Here is a 17,069-nt window from a genome sequence, read left to right on the forward strand (position 1 = left end):
CTCCTCCTCCTCCTCCTCCTCCTCCTCCTCCTCCTCCATATTCTTTATTTGTTTAGATGTATGGTTTCTTCAACAATGACTTAAATGAAATAAACTTTAACATCTTGTTATTACCTGTTGATATTGTTAAAAACATTTCTAGAAAGCTTATAAATGTAACACTCCCAAAACCATGCATGGCAAAAGAGAGCAATGGAATTCTATTTCTAGATATGTAAATAAATATATTAATAGTAAATAATGAGTATGGAAGTAGTTTGGTCCATTTACATGCGCTATAAGACCTTACCAATTCCTAATTTTAAAATTCAATAAAGTTGCTCATTAATAATGAACATAAAAGAGCTGGACACAACAAAGAGAACACATTCATTTTTTACACTATAATTATGTACACTAAGCCACACTTTTCAGAATAGGATTGGGATAAAGCATTCACTTTTTTTCTCCCTTCCAAATGGAGAAATACTAGATAATAGAATAATAAAAGCTTATTGTTCTTGTTAGATATTATTAACAGGCATTAAGAGACAATCTTTATAGCAAAGCTATATGTATAATGACTTATTAACATGGTTGCTAGTTAAATCTCTGATAATTTACATAGCACTTTACTATTGTAGAATTTGTCCAAGAAAATGCTTATCCACAGGCAGAGAAGACCATCACACAAAGAAAGAACCTCACTTGTCAATGCTATCACATAATTACCCTGGAATGGACAGCAATTAGTTCATAATTATATGGGCAATTAGCTTTCCAAAGAGTTTTCAAAAATGCACTGTACTTTTAATAAAATAAAGCCTTTGTGATAATTAGCAGATGGAGTGATTAGTGTGATAAATTATCTCTTTCCATTTTTACAATAATCCAGTTTGTAAAAATCTGATGTTTGCTGTACATGTGGTTTGGATAAAGGCTTCTTTAAAGAATGAGGTTAGGATGTATTTTTGTCCACTAGAAAAAAGTATGAAACAGTAATAACTACAAACTGTCCTTGTAAGCAAACATATCAACAGTCTTGTTTCAATTTACATTGCTAAAATAAATGGTGTATTGTTTGGGATTTTTAATTAGTGTTTTTGTCGTACTATCAATATATCAATTTCCATATTATCAGTGAAATAGTGGGAACATTTTTAGCAATTGGAAATTTAATAAAATTAATGATTGCTAAGCGCCAGTACAGATGGCAACATTTTCATGGAAGATATAGATAGATAGATAGATAGATAGATAGATAGATAGATAGATAGATAGATAGATAGATAGATAGATAGATTATCTATCTATCTATCTATCTATCTATCTATCTATCTATCTATCTATCTATCTATCTATCTATCTATTGATCCATCTATCTAATATCTATCTATCTATCTATCTATCTATCTATCTATCTATCTATCTATCTATCTATCTATCTATCTATCTATCTATCTATTGATCCATCTATCTTACATCTATCGATCCATCTAATATCTATCTATCTATCTATCTATCTATCTATCTATCTATCTATCTATCTATCTATCTATCTATCTATCTATCTATCTATCTATCTATCTATCTATCTAATCTAATAATAATAATAAAGTTGGAAGGGACCTTGGAGGTCATCGAGTCCAACCCCCTGCCCAGGCAGGAACCCTACACCATTTCAGACAAACGGCTGTCCAGTCTCTTCTTAAAAACTTCCAGTGTTGGAGCATTCACCACTTCTGAAGGCAGGTTGTTCCATTGGTTAATTGTTCTAACATTCAGGAAGTTTCTCCTTAGTTCTAAGTTGCTTCTCTCCTCGATCAGTTTCCACCCATTGTTTCTCGTCCTGCCTTCAGGCGCCTTGGAAAATAGCTTGACTCCCTCTTCTTTGTGGCAGCCCCTGAGATATTGGAACACTGCTATCATGTCCCCCCTCATCCTTCTCTTCGTTAAACTAGACATACCCAATTCCAGTAACCGTTCCTTATATGTTTTAGCCTCCAGTCCCCTAATCATCTTTGTTGCTCTTCTCTGTACTCTTTCCAGAGTCTCAGCATCTTTTTTACATCGTGGTGACCAAAACTGGATGCAGTATTCCAAGTGTGGCCTTACTAAGGCATTGCTCTCTCTCTCTCTCTCTCTCTCTCTCTCTGTCTGTCTGTCTGTCTGTCTGTCTGTCTGTCTGTCTGTCTGTCTGTCTGTCTATCTATCTATCTATCTATCTATCTATCTATCTATCTATCTATCTATCTATCTATCTATCTATCTATCTATCTATCTATCTATCATAGAGATTAGATAGATGGTTAGATAGATAGATAGACAGACAGACAGACAGACAGACAGACAGACAGACAGACAGATAGATAGATAGATAGATAGATAGATACACAGACAGACACACAAATACACATACACACATTTAATTTAATTTAATTTAATAATTTAATTTATATACCGCCCTTCTCCCGTAGGACTCAGGGCGGTGCACAGCATATTAAAACAGACAAACAAAATACATCAAAGAACAAAAAAACCCCCATAAAACCAAATTAAAAGCCAAATATTCGAAGCTGTGTGTCAATTAAAATTTTCTTAAAATCATCCCTACCTAAAATCNCGTGCGCAAGGCGTCCCGGTCCAGAAAAGGTCGCAACTGGTGGATCAGGCGAACCTGATAAAACGCCCCCCTGGTCACGGCCGACAAATGGTCTTCCAATGTCAGCCGTGGATCCAGGAGGACTCCCAAGTTGCGAGCCCTCTCTGAGGGGGCCAAAATTTCGCCCCCTATAGTCAGCGATGGAGTCAGCTGACTATGCTGAGGCGCCGGCAGCCACAGCCACTCGGTCTTGGAGGGGTTGAGCCTGAGTCTGTTCCTCCCCACATACACACACACACAAACTCAGAACTGAACTGAACTCCGGCTGAACTGTTCAATGTCCTTTCTGGGCTTAGCCTAACGCTGGGTCTAAGAAGGAGGCAGCCAAACAGTGAAAAGCTTTCCAAATCTATTGCTGACATTAGCCACAATTTTATGGGTATTTAGTGGTCTGGCAATCAATTTTGTCTTTCTTCTTCTTCTTCTCCTTCAGCTGGGTATTTCCTGTGTTCATTACACTGTATTCTTTTCACTAATGGTGGATACAAAAAGGAATAGACTTGTTGACAGGTGACCAGAGTATGTTACCTTAACATATGGTGCATTATTGAAACTGCTGAGGTGCAATCTATTAAAATAACACTCTGCTTGGAAAAAACAGTGGCAGGGTTATTTGTCTCCCTCCCAAGCTTAGAGAATAATTGCAGACAGATTTTTTAAGATTACTCTGAGACAGAATAATTCAGCTATATGCTATACATGCAGTGAGAAACCAGTCTAAAAAACTTTCTCAGAGCAAAATATCATAACATATATCCTGTTATGATCAAAGAAAGCTTTTAATCTGGATAAGAAGATGTACGGTATTCATCTTCTTTCCTTAAGCCACCATCACTTATTTTCATTGCAACCAGCATTACCTTCCACGATAATGAGTCTCATTGCTCTATAAACCTAATTTGGAAATGGTTGCATATAATGCTTCTGTGATTTAGACTGGGAAAAAAACAACAGACAATGATAGCAAAGAGAGCTTTCTGTTATTTCTTTGCTGACTTTTAGTAGCAATTTGGATTTTTGCAGCCCAGATAGCAGCCCTGGCTTCTTGCTTCGCTTGGAACAACAATTGAAGGGAAAACACGAGAAATGAAGGGCAAAAGTAGTTACCATAAATTCAGTACTGCATTTGTATAATGTCAAATTTTCTAGTTTTTCTAGCTTAAACAAATAGTCATGTGGTACTTTTTTTTATGAGTCACTTTCTTCCCTTGAGTTTGAGGGCATATCAATCATGTCTTGGGTACCTGACTCAGAAAACCATGAGACTGGAGGTTTTGGGGGTTTTTTTTGGCTTGGCAATCCTAATTCTCTTACTCTTTACTTCAATAATGTTTGATAAATACCATACATCAGTTAGATTAATAAAGTGCATTTACAAAAGGTGTCTAAATTTAAACATAGCAATTTATATTAATGAAAACCGGAAGCCGTAATGCCTATACTAAAGCACAACCTGTTTAGCAATGAATTCACCATTGATGATGTATGAAGATGATTTTTAAATGAAAACTACACAGCGATTCCATTCTTCTCTCTTACAGTTTCAGGCATGTGGCAGAAAAATAGAGGGTGCATGCAGAACCCCTAATTTCTGATTTATTACCCTCCAAGTCTCTCCAACGAAAGGGAATGTTCCTTGCCATCATGAAACACGCCAGACTCAGGTTTGACAATGATCCTGCGTGGATCTCTTACTCCAGTAGAAATATGTACTTCAAGTCGACCTCCATTCAGGAATGCAGCATAATACACCTGAAAGGAACCACAAGCATTTCAGCAGAAAGCCTTTATTCCTAATTTTATGCATTTCTAACCATTTTCTCCAAGATAAACACAGACTCCTTCTCTGGTAATTCAGAAAAGGACACACAGGAAAAAAATCCCATTACTGTATTAATCATATGGAATGCAAGTTTAATAAATTATTGTTATTAAATCTGGAGAACCTGACTAGTTTTGGCCACTAGCAATGATTTGAAGGTATGATTGGACTTCTAATCTGTATTATTGTATTGATATTATCAAAAAGGGACGGGAATATATGTGTATCATCAGCATAAATCACTGAAAACCAGAGTTTGAACTATACTCTTTCCATAGCTTCTAAAAGTGTCATTAAGATTTCCCTAAACAGCTCTTCTAACTTTTTTACCTAAATCATACAGTAAAGGAACAGAATGTGTGTGTTTGTCTGTGTGTGTGTGCGCGCACACACACATTTATACAGAACAAAAAAAAAACAATACATATAATGGCACAATCCAGGAAGACAGAAAAAAGCTTAACATCCCCCTGCAATGCTCCATCTCACAAGAAAGGTGTAAAGGATGTGATTGTGCAAAAGGTCTCCTGGCTATGGTCTCTACCTGCTGCTCAAGCAGAAGCCAAAATTCCAGGAGAAAGTCCCCAATAGTCTCCCAGCATCAAGTCAGGACCTCCACCATATCTCAAGCCAGCTTGTGGCAGAGAGGCAATTCTGGGTAATCTTGGCATATTATTTATATCTCACTTATAATGAAGAATGGCTTTGGTCAGTAGCTTAGCGTAAATATTAAATAGTAAGTGGGAAATGGCTGAACTCTGCAGCATTTCATAATATAATAATTGTGTGTGTGTGTATGTGTGTGTGTGTGTGTGTGTATGCATGGATGTATCTGTATTTGTTGTTGTTAGTTGCGAAGTCATGTCCGACCCATCGCGACCCTATGAACAACGTTCCTCCAGGCCTTCCTGTCCTGTATCTGTATATATGTGTGCATGCATACATGCACAAACACATCTTCCTATCTACCTCCCTGCCTACCTACATACTGTAATCACATACTGAATTAAGGATTCTTTTAGCTTTGATAAAAGATGGATACTGTCGAGATTAGAATGCCTGCGTCATCTGGTTACTGTTTTTTTCTTTTGTTGTTTCAATTTTCAGTTTAAAATGTATATGAATTCCCCCCCCCCCCACAAAATATACTGTTATTGTTACTTAATCCTAAAATAATGGGTCTTCCATGCATTTTATTCTAACATGATTATTTTTAAAACCAAAATTGCATTCTGAAGTTCAGGGAAGTGCAAAAACAAAGGGGTAATTCAATTTCATTCAAGAAGTATAGACAAAATTGGTTGTTTGAGATGAAAATGGAATTAGTTTTTCAAGTGTCCTACTTTAAGCTTGTTGTCTCATTTTTTTATTTCCCCATTACTTTCAGTGCAAAAAACCCCAAGAACATTTATAAATTTGGATAGCTACATAACATAGTTAACTGTAATAAAGGAATCATTTGAAATACACCACAGGATAGATGCAAACATCTCATACAATATTTTGGAGGGCCTGTTTTTCTTGTGCTCTTTAGGTTCCCCCCTTCCCCCCCTGGTTCTTCCTCGTAGACGAAAATATACTAATATATATGGTAGAGTTTGTTTTATTTATTTATTTTTTGGTACATCATGACTACTACCTGGACTAGTCAATTAGCACCGTGGCAAGATTTTTGGAAATACAGAATAGAACAGAATAACAGAGTTGGAAGGGACTTTGGAGGTCTTCCAGACCAACCCACTGCACAAGCAGGAGACCCTATACCATTCCAAAGAAATGGCTGTCCAGTCTCTTCTTAAAAGCCTCCAGTGATGGAGCACCCACAATTTCTGAAGGAGAGCCATTCCAATGATTAATTGTTCTCACTGTTAAGTAATTTCTCCTCAGTTCTAGGTTGCTTCTCTCTTTGTTTAATTTCCATTCATTGTTTCTTGTCTTGTCTTCAGGTGCTTTGGAAAATAGCTTGGCCTCCTCTTCTTTATGGCAGCCCCTCAGATATTGGAATGCTGCTATCATGTCACCCCTAGTCCTTCATTCCACTAGACTAGGCATACCAATTCCTGCAACTGTTCCTCATGTGTTTTACTTCCAGGCCCTCCGGTCATCTTTGTGGTTGTCCGCACTCTTCTCAGAATCTCCACATCTTTTTTTATATTGTGGTGACCAAAACTGGATGCAATATTCCAAGTGTGGTCTTACCATAGCATTATAAAATGGTATTAACACTTCAAGTGATCTTGATTCTATCCTTCTGTTAATGCAGCCTAGAACTAGGTTGGCTTTTTTGGCAGCTGCAGCACACTGCTGGCTCATATTTAAGTGAGTGTCAACTAGGACTCCAAGATCCCTGTCACAGTTACTGCTATTGAGCCAGGTTTCACCTAGTCTGTACCTGTACATTTGTTTTTTCTTGCCTAAGTGTAGAATATGTAGAAAGGAACCTTTCTACAGTACAGAGAAAGTGATTGGTCAAAGGCACTCAATTGGCTTCATCCCTTCATTGGCAGGAATAGAAGTCACATTTTTTTTTGGTTTCTAACTTCATGATTTTTATGAACTTCACGATTCTATTTTATTCTATTCTAGCAAAAAATTAGCTGCTTAAATGTTATTTAATTTATACCCTGTCTTTCTATCCTGTCAATTAAAATAGTTTTAAAATAATACAATACTGGTAAAAAATGTACTTGTTTTAAAGCTTTCAAAAGAAGAACTTCTGAATGAATTTTCTGAGACTGCATTCCATTTTAGGATCATTGTTAGCGAAACCTGGAATCAATTCAGTCCAAAAATCTGAGCATATACCTGTCAATGATTTGCTAGTAAGAGTCAACCAAACAATCCCTTTTATCATTCCGTACCTGCCCTGTTTGCCTGCGTTTCCTTCTTGGAGGCACAGATATTTCATTAGTACCGAAGAGTATAATACCAGATTCATTTTTAGTACTGAAGGACAGGTGAATTTCTGTTCCCACTTCAAGAGAGACTGGCGGCATCTCCACAAAGCCAGGTTTGGGGAAGCTGACTGTGTAAATTTTCTATAAGAAAGAAGGAATTGAATAAAAAAATGCTTGTAACAGCAGATCATAATAAATGGTGCAACAGTTTACATTTCAAAGTGCTATACAAGCACTTCTCCATCTGTTAAATTATTCAACATTTGAAAACATTTGTTAGGCTTAGATTCAGCCTGAAATAATTTTTTATGTGAAGCTTCTTCCAGTATCCTATTAGTTTTGGTCGTGGATATCTAGGATTGGCAGATGGCTGCCAAAAATGTGCTATACCTTTGAAGTCCTCAGTGCAGAGATCTATTAAGTAGTTGGGCATTCCCTTGATGTTCCTCTTCTTAGCTTGTCAATTATCCTCCTCCCCCCTCCCCCTCTTTGCTAGGAACAAGAATCAGGTATGCCACAGGAGTTCAGAAGGAAAGTAGATGCAGTACTAGTGAAAGAAGTGACAGAGAAAAGCTTCAGTAAGGAATTTCAAGGCACAGATGGAGCCTACTAGGTGGCAACCTTGATAGCCAGTATTATAAAAGTTGTCCTATAAACTACCTCACAGAAGAGGATTCAAGGACGGTATGATATCAGATGGTTCCCTTAAAAACTCCTAATAAGTTAATTCCAAACTTGGGATGCTAAAATTAAAAAAATGTATATGGACTGCCATATGGTGATGGTGGAAGAACCCAATAGAGATAAGATGATGGTGGAGAACCCTTAGATGGCAGAACAACACAGAGGCATCTGATGTTGATCTTATATGCTGGTGAATATGAAAAATGACCATGCTTGAAATATCCAGGTTGCTAGCTGCCACATACAGGTAGTCTGGACCAAAACTGGGGCCAGAATTTTGGTGACTAAGTGAGGTGATCATACAGTGAATCATCACATGTCTGGACCTGGTATTAAGACCATTTTACCATGGTTGTTAAGTAAATCATGTGGTTGTTAAGCAATTCACATGGTCTTTAAATGAATCACACATTCATTAAGTGAATTCGGCTTCCTCAATTGACTTTGCTTATTCAAAGCTGGCTGGGAAGATCACAGATTGGAATCAAATGAGCATAAAATGCTGCAACCAGCATAAAAGAGAGCTGGTTACTAAGTGCCCAAATTGTAATCAAATGACTACAGGGATGATGGAATGGTTGTAACTTTGAGAAAGAATGGTAAGTCACTTTTTTTTGGAAACCATTTAATTCTGAACCATCATTAAATGCAGTTGAAAATTGAGGAATATCTGTAATGAAACTTTGGTTTGATGGATTGGATGCAATGGCAATCTATGTTCAAATGGAAGGAGATGGAGAAATTTATACAAAAATTTATCGAAGGGCAAGTTTCTCCTTTCTGAATTAGTTCAGTGCAAGTTATAAATTAACTGTTTGCTAATGTAAACCAATAGTTTTAACTTGTTCAAGGAGAACAAAGAGAGTTCAGAAACTAACCTGCAATATGCACCCTCTGGTAATGCCAAGATAGTTAGGACTACTTAAAAGATTATATGGTGTCCGGGAAATTTCAATATCCTTGAGACAGCCTGCATATTTCTTTGTGTTTACTTCTGGTCTGTCAATATAAAGTAAAAATAGATTTATTTTCTAGTTAAAGACCAACACATACACGATAAATAAAATTTCATGGACTTAAGAACCACTGAACTCATGAATTCCTACCATAATACACACAGACAAAATTCTTTCTGCAAATAATTGCTACTCTTCTAGAATATAACGGCTACAGGATTAAATTAATTCTTGTACAATGTCTTATGCACTATAAGCATTTAATCCCAAAGGTGCTTTTTTCATGAGGCAACTGGACTTCTTTTTTTCTCTTTGAAGACGTTTCACTTCTCATCCAAATGTCCTTATTTATTTTTCTAATACTAGAATTTCCAGTTAAAGATATTCTAGCAACTTACTAGTCTGACATGAGATCTACTCAAAAGTATCACCATTATTGTGCAATTCAGAAGGTACACTGGCACTTTTGTTGTTTAAATTTGATTTGTACTATATTTGCTCACAAGGGAAAGATGTAATTTAAAATACATGCTACTATGTATCTTGAAGTCTTAAATAAAAGACTCTAACTTCACAAATTTGCAAAAAAACCCCAGCAACACATTACAATAATCATATGACACCCCCCCCAGGACCAAATAATTCTGATTTTTTAAATCAATTTTTACCATATTCATGTTACCACTCCACTAGCCATGAAAAACTATTTTATAAATAGATTGGCCCTGAATTTTGTACAGAAGCTACGCTACAGAAAACGGAGGTATCCTGAGATACATGGCTAACTTATACATTTACCAAGTGAAAGATGCTTGTGAAAATAAGAATTGATCTGGCATTAGACATGAAACACAATCTTTCACAATTCATATATGTACAGAATTGTAATATACTCTAATTTAACAGCTTAAATGTTCATAAACAGCACTTTTAAAATTTTGCTTCATTGTTGTTGGTAGGCTTTCTTTTTTTCAATTGCACTGAAGCCATCTCAGCAAAGCGTAGCATCCCTCTTTCAAAAACTGGCAATACTCAGAAGTTTAGATTAAAAAATAAGGAACTATCTCCATTCTATTCTATTTTGCCAACTGAAGTTAATGTAAGGATGGGGTAATTTGCATGCTGTTTATTCTCATTTCCCTGTGGACACCAACAGAGCCAGAGAAGCAGATCTGGTAATAATAAATACAATTTAGTTTTAACTTAATGTCAAGCATTGTTCTCCCATGTGAATTTTTCCCTGTTTCTTCAAAGTCTATTGCATTTTTATAACAACTTTACTTCCCTCTAGTATTTCTTGGGCTGTATGATGCCCAGATTTAGAAATTTGATTGGAAGTAATTTGATCAAGTCTCTGAATGAATGAAGTTGTCAAATCCAATTGGGAACCCCAAATCAACTCACAAAAATCACATTGATCTAGAAAATCTACTTGAACCAATTTAAAATGTTGGAATGACTCCAAAATTGATTTTATGGTTCATTTTCAAGTAGGAGCCATGATATTCCTTAATTACTTATTTAAAGGAACAGAGCACAGTTGACAAAGATCGGGAAGAAAATCTCTGTCCTCAACCTTATCACATGAACTTAAATTCTAATTTTAGCATACACATGTGTAGGAGCCATCTGAATAAAGGAAGCCTTGGAAACAATTTTGAAGTTTTGTTTGAAGCAATGAAAAAAAATGAAGCTAATTAAAAATGCCATACATGACAGACAACGCTTTGGCTTCTAGAGTCAATGGAAACAAATCTGAATCTTATTACCAGGACTGCTATACAGAACCTTTAGCTACTATGGTAATCTTCTGTAACCCGTGAGGCACAGATGAAAACAACAAGGGAATGAGAATAATCAGCTTGATATCTGCCTTACAATCATACAAAGTCTTTTCGTTGTCTTCCGTTCAAAACAAATAGCTGGACTATTTGGATTTTTATTCAGTTCAACCCCAAAGGGCACTTCCTTAACATGACAGAAAAAGTTATGTCCTTGAAAGAGATATTCCTCTAGCCTTTATGGAAATATGAGACTTTAGTTCTTCTAGACTGGTGATTGCCAGAAGCACTGGATTGTGGCTCACATCAAGGGAACTGCAGTCTCAACCTTCTCAAATACATCAGCTTGAAAAGTCCAAGTTAGATGTGTTTTTGTTTAAATCTATCCATGTTTTCAAATTCTCACTCCTCCAATATTTTTAGCTAAGTTGGATCATTAATCTGACCCACACTGAGTTGAACCATAAGACTGCTTTTTAAAGCTAGTATTATTATAATTCATATCTAGACTTTTTCTTTCCTTAGGATCCTGAGCTAATTAATTTAAAAGGAATAGGGAAAAAAGTGAATGAAAACAAAACCAAAAAAGAAACCCAGCACAGCAAGATGTAAACCGCTGTGTGAAGATGCCCACTAAGTGTCTGTTGCTGCGATTGTACGCAGCATGAAGCAGGTCTCTGTTAAGCACTTGGGGGGTAGCTTGATGTGCTGCAGCAGGATCGGTTGCCAACTGAGCAAGCCCCAGAGCAACAGCTGGAATAAAGACATACACAAATTGCTTTGGCTTTGCCACTGGCTGCAAGCGGCACTTAACCCATGCAAAGCTTACAGCATGCAAGCATTGATTTAAATGTTATGTCTTTTACCTTGATTTCATACTAGATAAAAAAACAGAATAAAAATAAAAAAGGGAGAAGAAAAAAAACAGTTTTGTTATTTTCAACAGTTTTGTAACGATACAGCTTTTTAGATAGGTTCAAATATAGTCTTAGGGAGTGGATATAATTTCTTCTAAATAATTTTTCCTGTGTCATAGTTTTGCCAGTAGGGAACTACATGCCCAGGAAAAGCAAAAGTTCAGGCAGGACTTAGCTAAACTGGTTTTCTTTTTCTCAACTTGATATAAGCACGGTAAATATTGGGGCTCTTTCTAGAGTTGTAGCACCTGATAGTGTTTTTGCTCAGCTTCAGCTGGAATACTAGCTTTGAGGATCTTGTTACAATGATTCACGCCCATATTATCATCCAGGTTGGATGCAATGTGTTTTACTTGAAATTATCTTTAAAGAGCCCTTTGATGCTACCTTACTTCAGAATGCAATAGACCCTGTGTTAACAGGCACTTGTCTTTGAGAGCACCTGTGATAAGAACCATGCCCTGGCTATCAATTAGTTTGCAGATTCAATTAAAAGTGCCATTTTTGACATATCTGACCATTATTGCTCGGCATCAGGGTACATACAGACCCCTTCCTTCAACCAAAATTGGCCAAGGGAAAGATTGCTTCTAGGTAGTATTTAATTTTGGAGAGCTAATGGCAGCTGAGGCCAGAAATAGCTGCTTCTTAGAGGTAGCACCAATCTCTAGAATACTTTTCCAGTGGAGTTCAGTCTGGCCATCTCCCCCCTCCCCCAGTTTCATTCAGCAAAATATATTCTGGAGAGCATTGTAATCATGTTTGTTTTTATGTTTTGTATTATTTTATTGTTATTTAACTTTTATATTTGTACTATTGTTTTTCTTTATATTGTTTTAACCATCATGAATAGTTTGGTTACGGGATGGATGGATGGATGGAGGGAGGGAGAGAGGGAGAGAGGGAGAGAGAGAGAGAGAGAGAGAGAGAGAAGGAGTTTTCTAGGCCAAAATACTGGCACCACTTTACAGCTAAGATTAAGGTAGAGTTAGGCTACTGAGTAAGTCAGTGGTCTTCAACCTTTACTTCACCACAGACCCCCTTTAAATACCTTTTGTGGCCACGGACCATGGACCCTCAAGACTTAACAAAAGATTTAAATCATAACATTACTTCAAGTCTTTGTGGACCCCCTGTGATGACATCATGGTCCCCGCAGGGGTCCGCAGGCCACAGGTTGAGAACCACTGGAGTATGTGATTGGTGTGTGAAGCTGGAGAAAAAAGTTAAAAGCTGTGCTGCCCTTCCCCTAACACATCCCTTTAATTCCAATGCCATCTTTACTGAATGAGTGTGTGTGTGTGTGTGGGGGGGGAAGGCAGTCAATTCTGTGGCTGAGAAGCCAAGGCTGAGGGGCAGTGCAAGAATCACACTGAATAGAAAGCCTAATGAAAGACCTTTAGACATCTTTTACAGTTAGATTCTCCTAAAAGAACAGATGAAGCTAATGGGCTATTCTATCAGCTTGCATCTTGGAAAGCCATGGAGACACTTCATTCCAAGATCTGCAGAGCCAAGCAATATTTTGGGGGAGGAAAGTCACTTTTTTGTCAGCACCGGTTCTAGAGTCATGTTCTTATTTGCTTAAGTCTATTTTGACCCTCAATATTTTAGCAAATGAAACAAAATAATGCCACAAATGAAAGGTGATCCTGGAAATTCCTTCTCTCTCTCCCCTTTTAGGTCCTCACTGTGTGGGTGTGCATGCAGGCTGGAGCATCCACCAATAGTTTAAGAACCTGCACGCTTGTTCAATATTTAAAACATGGGAGCAATCCAAGTTACACATGCAATGCATCAATTGAAGACTACAAAGAGGAACTTACAAGCCTATGCAAGGTAGACCAGTTGTACAAGACAGGTTAAATATTTACTTCAAACCTCATTGTCTTTAAAGCGATGAAGATCAAATCAGGACCACACTGGTAAAGCTTATTTTCTATTATGTTAGTGACCTCAGAAACAAGGGTTTTGTGTGGTGTGTGTATGTGCATGTACGTGTGTGTGTGTATGTCTGTGTGTGTATTATGTTTGTGCTTGGGTGTGTAAATAAATAAAAAGATTTGTTTGAGACATTATTTTCTCTACTACAGAAACCATTACGAATTATGGAAGACTTAAAATGGATTTTTCACTAATCACTGGGAGATATTCAGCAGAATATCAATTATGTAGTTATTAGGCAGTTTAAAAAAAATCAACAGAAAAGCACACTTTTTCAGAATAAGTAGACTATTATTCCATTGTTTATTTTATTTGAAAGGTGCAAAAGTTAGCAAGGATGGAGGCAGTAACAGGAAAAAAGGAGGGGACAAAGGATCTACATGGCTGTCTTTATAGGCCTCTCAAAAACTCTCAACCTCCCTGTTGAAAAGCCTGATCCTTTATAAATAAAAGAAGCCTATCCCAAAGGTGCTTTTTCAGAAGGCAACTGGAAAATCACCTGTGGGACAACCATACCTGGATGACTGAGAATCTCCATAGACAAAAGAAACCTATAATTCCCTAATTAAAGTCGTACAGAAGGCAACAGCAAATTTCTCCCATATTGACCTGAAAACTGTACAGATGGATCCATGTAGTTGCCAGGAATTAGACCTAGTGCTAGGGTGATTATATCTCATCATTTTGTAGATTTCTCTAACATACTGGGAAATAAAGTCTTGTTCAATGAACGAGGCAGGTTTTGCTATTGAATCTTTATAATTAACTATATGTTAAGTCACACTACCTTAGGTTTCTTCTCAGCGATGGCAGTCCACCAAAATAAATGGGCTCATTAGCTTTCAGATTGAGACCAAAGTGCTTTCCTGGAGAAACTGCTGGTATGATTTCTTCATTGTTAGAATCTATGTCTACAATTGATACATTAGCTGAGGAAATACAAAGAAAAATGTTAGTGTGTGGGTATATATAGCTGGAAATATTTCAAATACTTTTTCCCCTCTTTATCGAAATGGTACTTATGATTTGTACCATTTAATTGTATTTTCAATATGCAGAAAGTCCCTGGATATTTGAGGATGGAGGGGATTGTGAGGAATGCAAAGATCATAGAATTACACACTTGGAAGGGAGCCTGAAGGTCTTCTAGATAAAAAAACAGAGAGGAAATTCCTGCTATTTGAGTGCATCACCTTACATGTAGGCCAATATCATGAAATAAATCTATTGTGACATTTATCTGAAGAAATATGATATACAAATTTAGTGCAGAACAGTGAAGACATATGACTATAAAGAGATGCTTCAGAAAACAATTAACTTGGCTTTACTTCTCAGAATAAACGTGATCAATTGGATGTGTTATATAACATTTTATAAAGTTCAGCCTCAATTTAGAGATAAATCTAGGAAAGTTTTAATTTGTTGGGGAAAAAAACACATTCTCCCAGATTCCAGATCTTAGCAAACAATACTAATAGATGGAAAAGTTCACACTGCATCACATTTTTCTCCTGTTACTCAGCAGTGTGTGAAACTCTTCTGAAAATGTTCATTCATTATACTGAAATTATATTCAGTTTGCTTGAATCCTTACATTTTCTCTAAAATATTGGGTGGAATTCAATAGCAAGTATAGTTACTGTATACATTTAAGATATCCTTTCTATCTAAAGGAAGCCTTTTCTTTCGGAATTACTAGGGTTGTGGCACTTAGCAAAATGAAACTAGCTTGTATTATGAGCACAGAGATAACACCAGCAGCATTTAATTCACTGCCTTTTAAAGTCACTTTAAGAAATGCAAAATATGAAAGACACTATAAAATGTAAAACTGACTTCCATCCAAAAGAAATAGTGTAGATTTGTTTTATGAACTTTGGAAAAACATCGGGGCACTGCATGAGAAATTCATTTTTCACTTGGAATACATTTCTGATTGTAATTTAGCTAGCTGTGAGGTAGAATTATGCCTAGAGAATTAAGCTATCTCATTCAAAACAAAATCATAAGGGACCCATTTGACACTGCAATCAGTCACAACTAACCTGAGCCATCTATAATTGAAAGCAAAAGAAGTTGCTAAATCATTTTCTTCTACAACTTTCTAAACCTACAATTTTATACATCATCTTCTCTGTGATTAGGTGGTTAGCCATGTTGGATAAGATAATTAGGATGTTTTTGTTATCCCTGCAAGAACTCACCTTGTTTGAGAATTCTTGACAAGGTGAATGATTTCCATTTCCCATCATTGTGGCTCTGGTTGCCGACAACTGAAGCTGTTCCTGAGCCTAGATCATAGCCGACTTTAATATGCCCATCACTGAGTTCTACGCTCATGAAATCCTTCTGTTAGTGAGAAACATAAATTACAAAGGTTGATTCAGCCTTTGTACGATACTTTGTACTTTTATCTACCAATCATAGATGAAGTGACTGTTCTTTCCATTATCTCCAGTCCCCAGCCATTTTGCAAGATTTGCCTGCCCCCAATCTCCCCTTTTTAAAAAGTTTATATGGTTCAAAAAAGAAATTGTCATTCAGATTCATTTAGGGAACCCATTGTGCAAACAGTAGGAACAATTTCTTCCAATCTGAAAAGATAAATACCTCTCTGTACAAGACTTCAAATTACTATTTTTATTGGAAAAAGATAATCTGTGTGCGTATGCACTACACAGACATACAAAGACACATTTTATATTTCCAAGTAAGAAAGGCAGTAAAAATGAATTATTGTGTTTCAATCACATATTTACATTCTGATATTACTGTATATGAAGGTATGAGATTCATTTCAAGAAAATATAATGATGAATGATGACGAACAAAACCAAATTGGAGTGTTCATTGCCTTGTTAGGTGGGAGCATCCAGATAACCTTCACTATTTGGTTCTTTTAGAAGCCAAGCAGAGTCAACTTTGGAATCCCACAGCTTTAGAAAAGATTCTGGAAGAGGTCAAAGTTCAGTGGCAAGCCACTTCTTTGACCCTGCAGAGACAACGATAAGGATGCCCGGAATTGATCTAAGGATGCCTTAACTTAATGAGACAGTTAGAGTCTAGGTCTTATTTTTAGAAGAAACAAACTTTTAGGGATAATAAACCGATGATGAATTTTCATTCAGACATTTTTCATTAAGGAATTATGGGATGACTTTGGCGGTAATGTCCCACACAGCAAAAAAACAGCACCTTCCCCCCAAAAATGGAAAAAAGGAGAATTCATGTCTAGACTTTCTAGCTCAAAAAAGTGATTCTTTGGAACATATTTATAGTCTTATAAGAACTGCTTGCCATCTTTTGTGTGTGTGTGTGTGTGTGTGTATGTATGTACATCTATATATATGTATGTGTATATATATATATATATATATATATATATATATATATATATATATATATATATATATATATATATATA

The 17,069-nt window shown here is 36.5% G+C and overlaps 1 protein-coding gene across 1 annotated transcript in view; it reads right to left on the reverse strand.

The window, feature by feature from the left end:
- LOC107288964 (laminin subunit alpha-2) overlaps positions 1–17,069 on the reverse strand; it is a gene marked incomplete at its 5' end in the record, with an annotated part of 108,891 nt that overhangs the window by 25,029 nt on the left and 66,793 nt on the right. The window contains 6 exons of the mRNA XM_015817644.1: positions 4,245–4,393; positions 7,325–7,501; positions 8,923–9,043; positions 11,648–11,659; positions 14,430–14,571; positions 15,850–15,994. Of these exons, the coding sequence (XP_015673130.1) occupies positions 4,245–4,393; positions 7,325–7,501; positions 8,923–9,043; positions 11,648–11,659; positions 14,430–14,571; positions 15,850–15,994 (746 nt within the window). The remainder of the gene's footprint in view (positions 1–4,244; positions 4,394–7,324; positions 7,502–8,922; positions 9,044–11,647; positions 11,660–14,429; positions 14,572–15,849; positions 15,995–17,069) is intronic.

This window comes from Protobothrops mucrosquamatus, unplaced genomic scaffold, assembly GCF_001527695.2.
Source record: "Protobothrops mucrosquamatus isolate PMUCROS unplaced genomic scaffold, P.Mucros_1.0 scaffold614, whole genome shotgun sequence".
Classification (NCBI taxonomy): Eukaryota; Metazoa; Chordata; class Lepidosauria; order Squamata; family Viperidae; genus Protobothrops; species Protobothrops mucrosquamatus.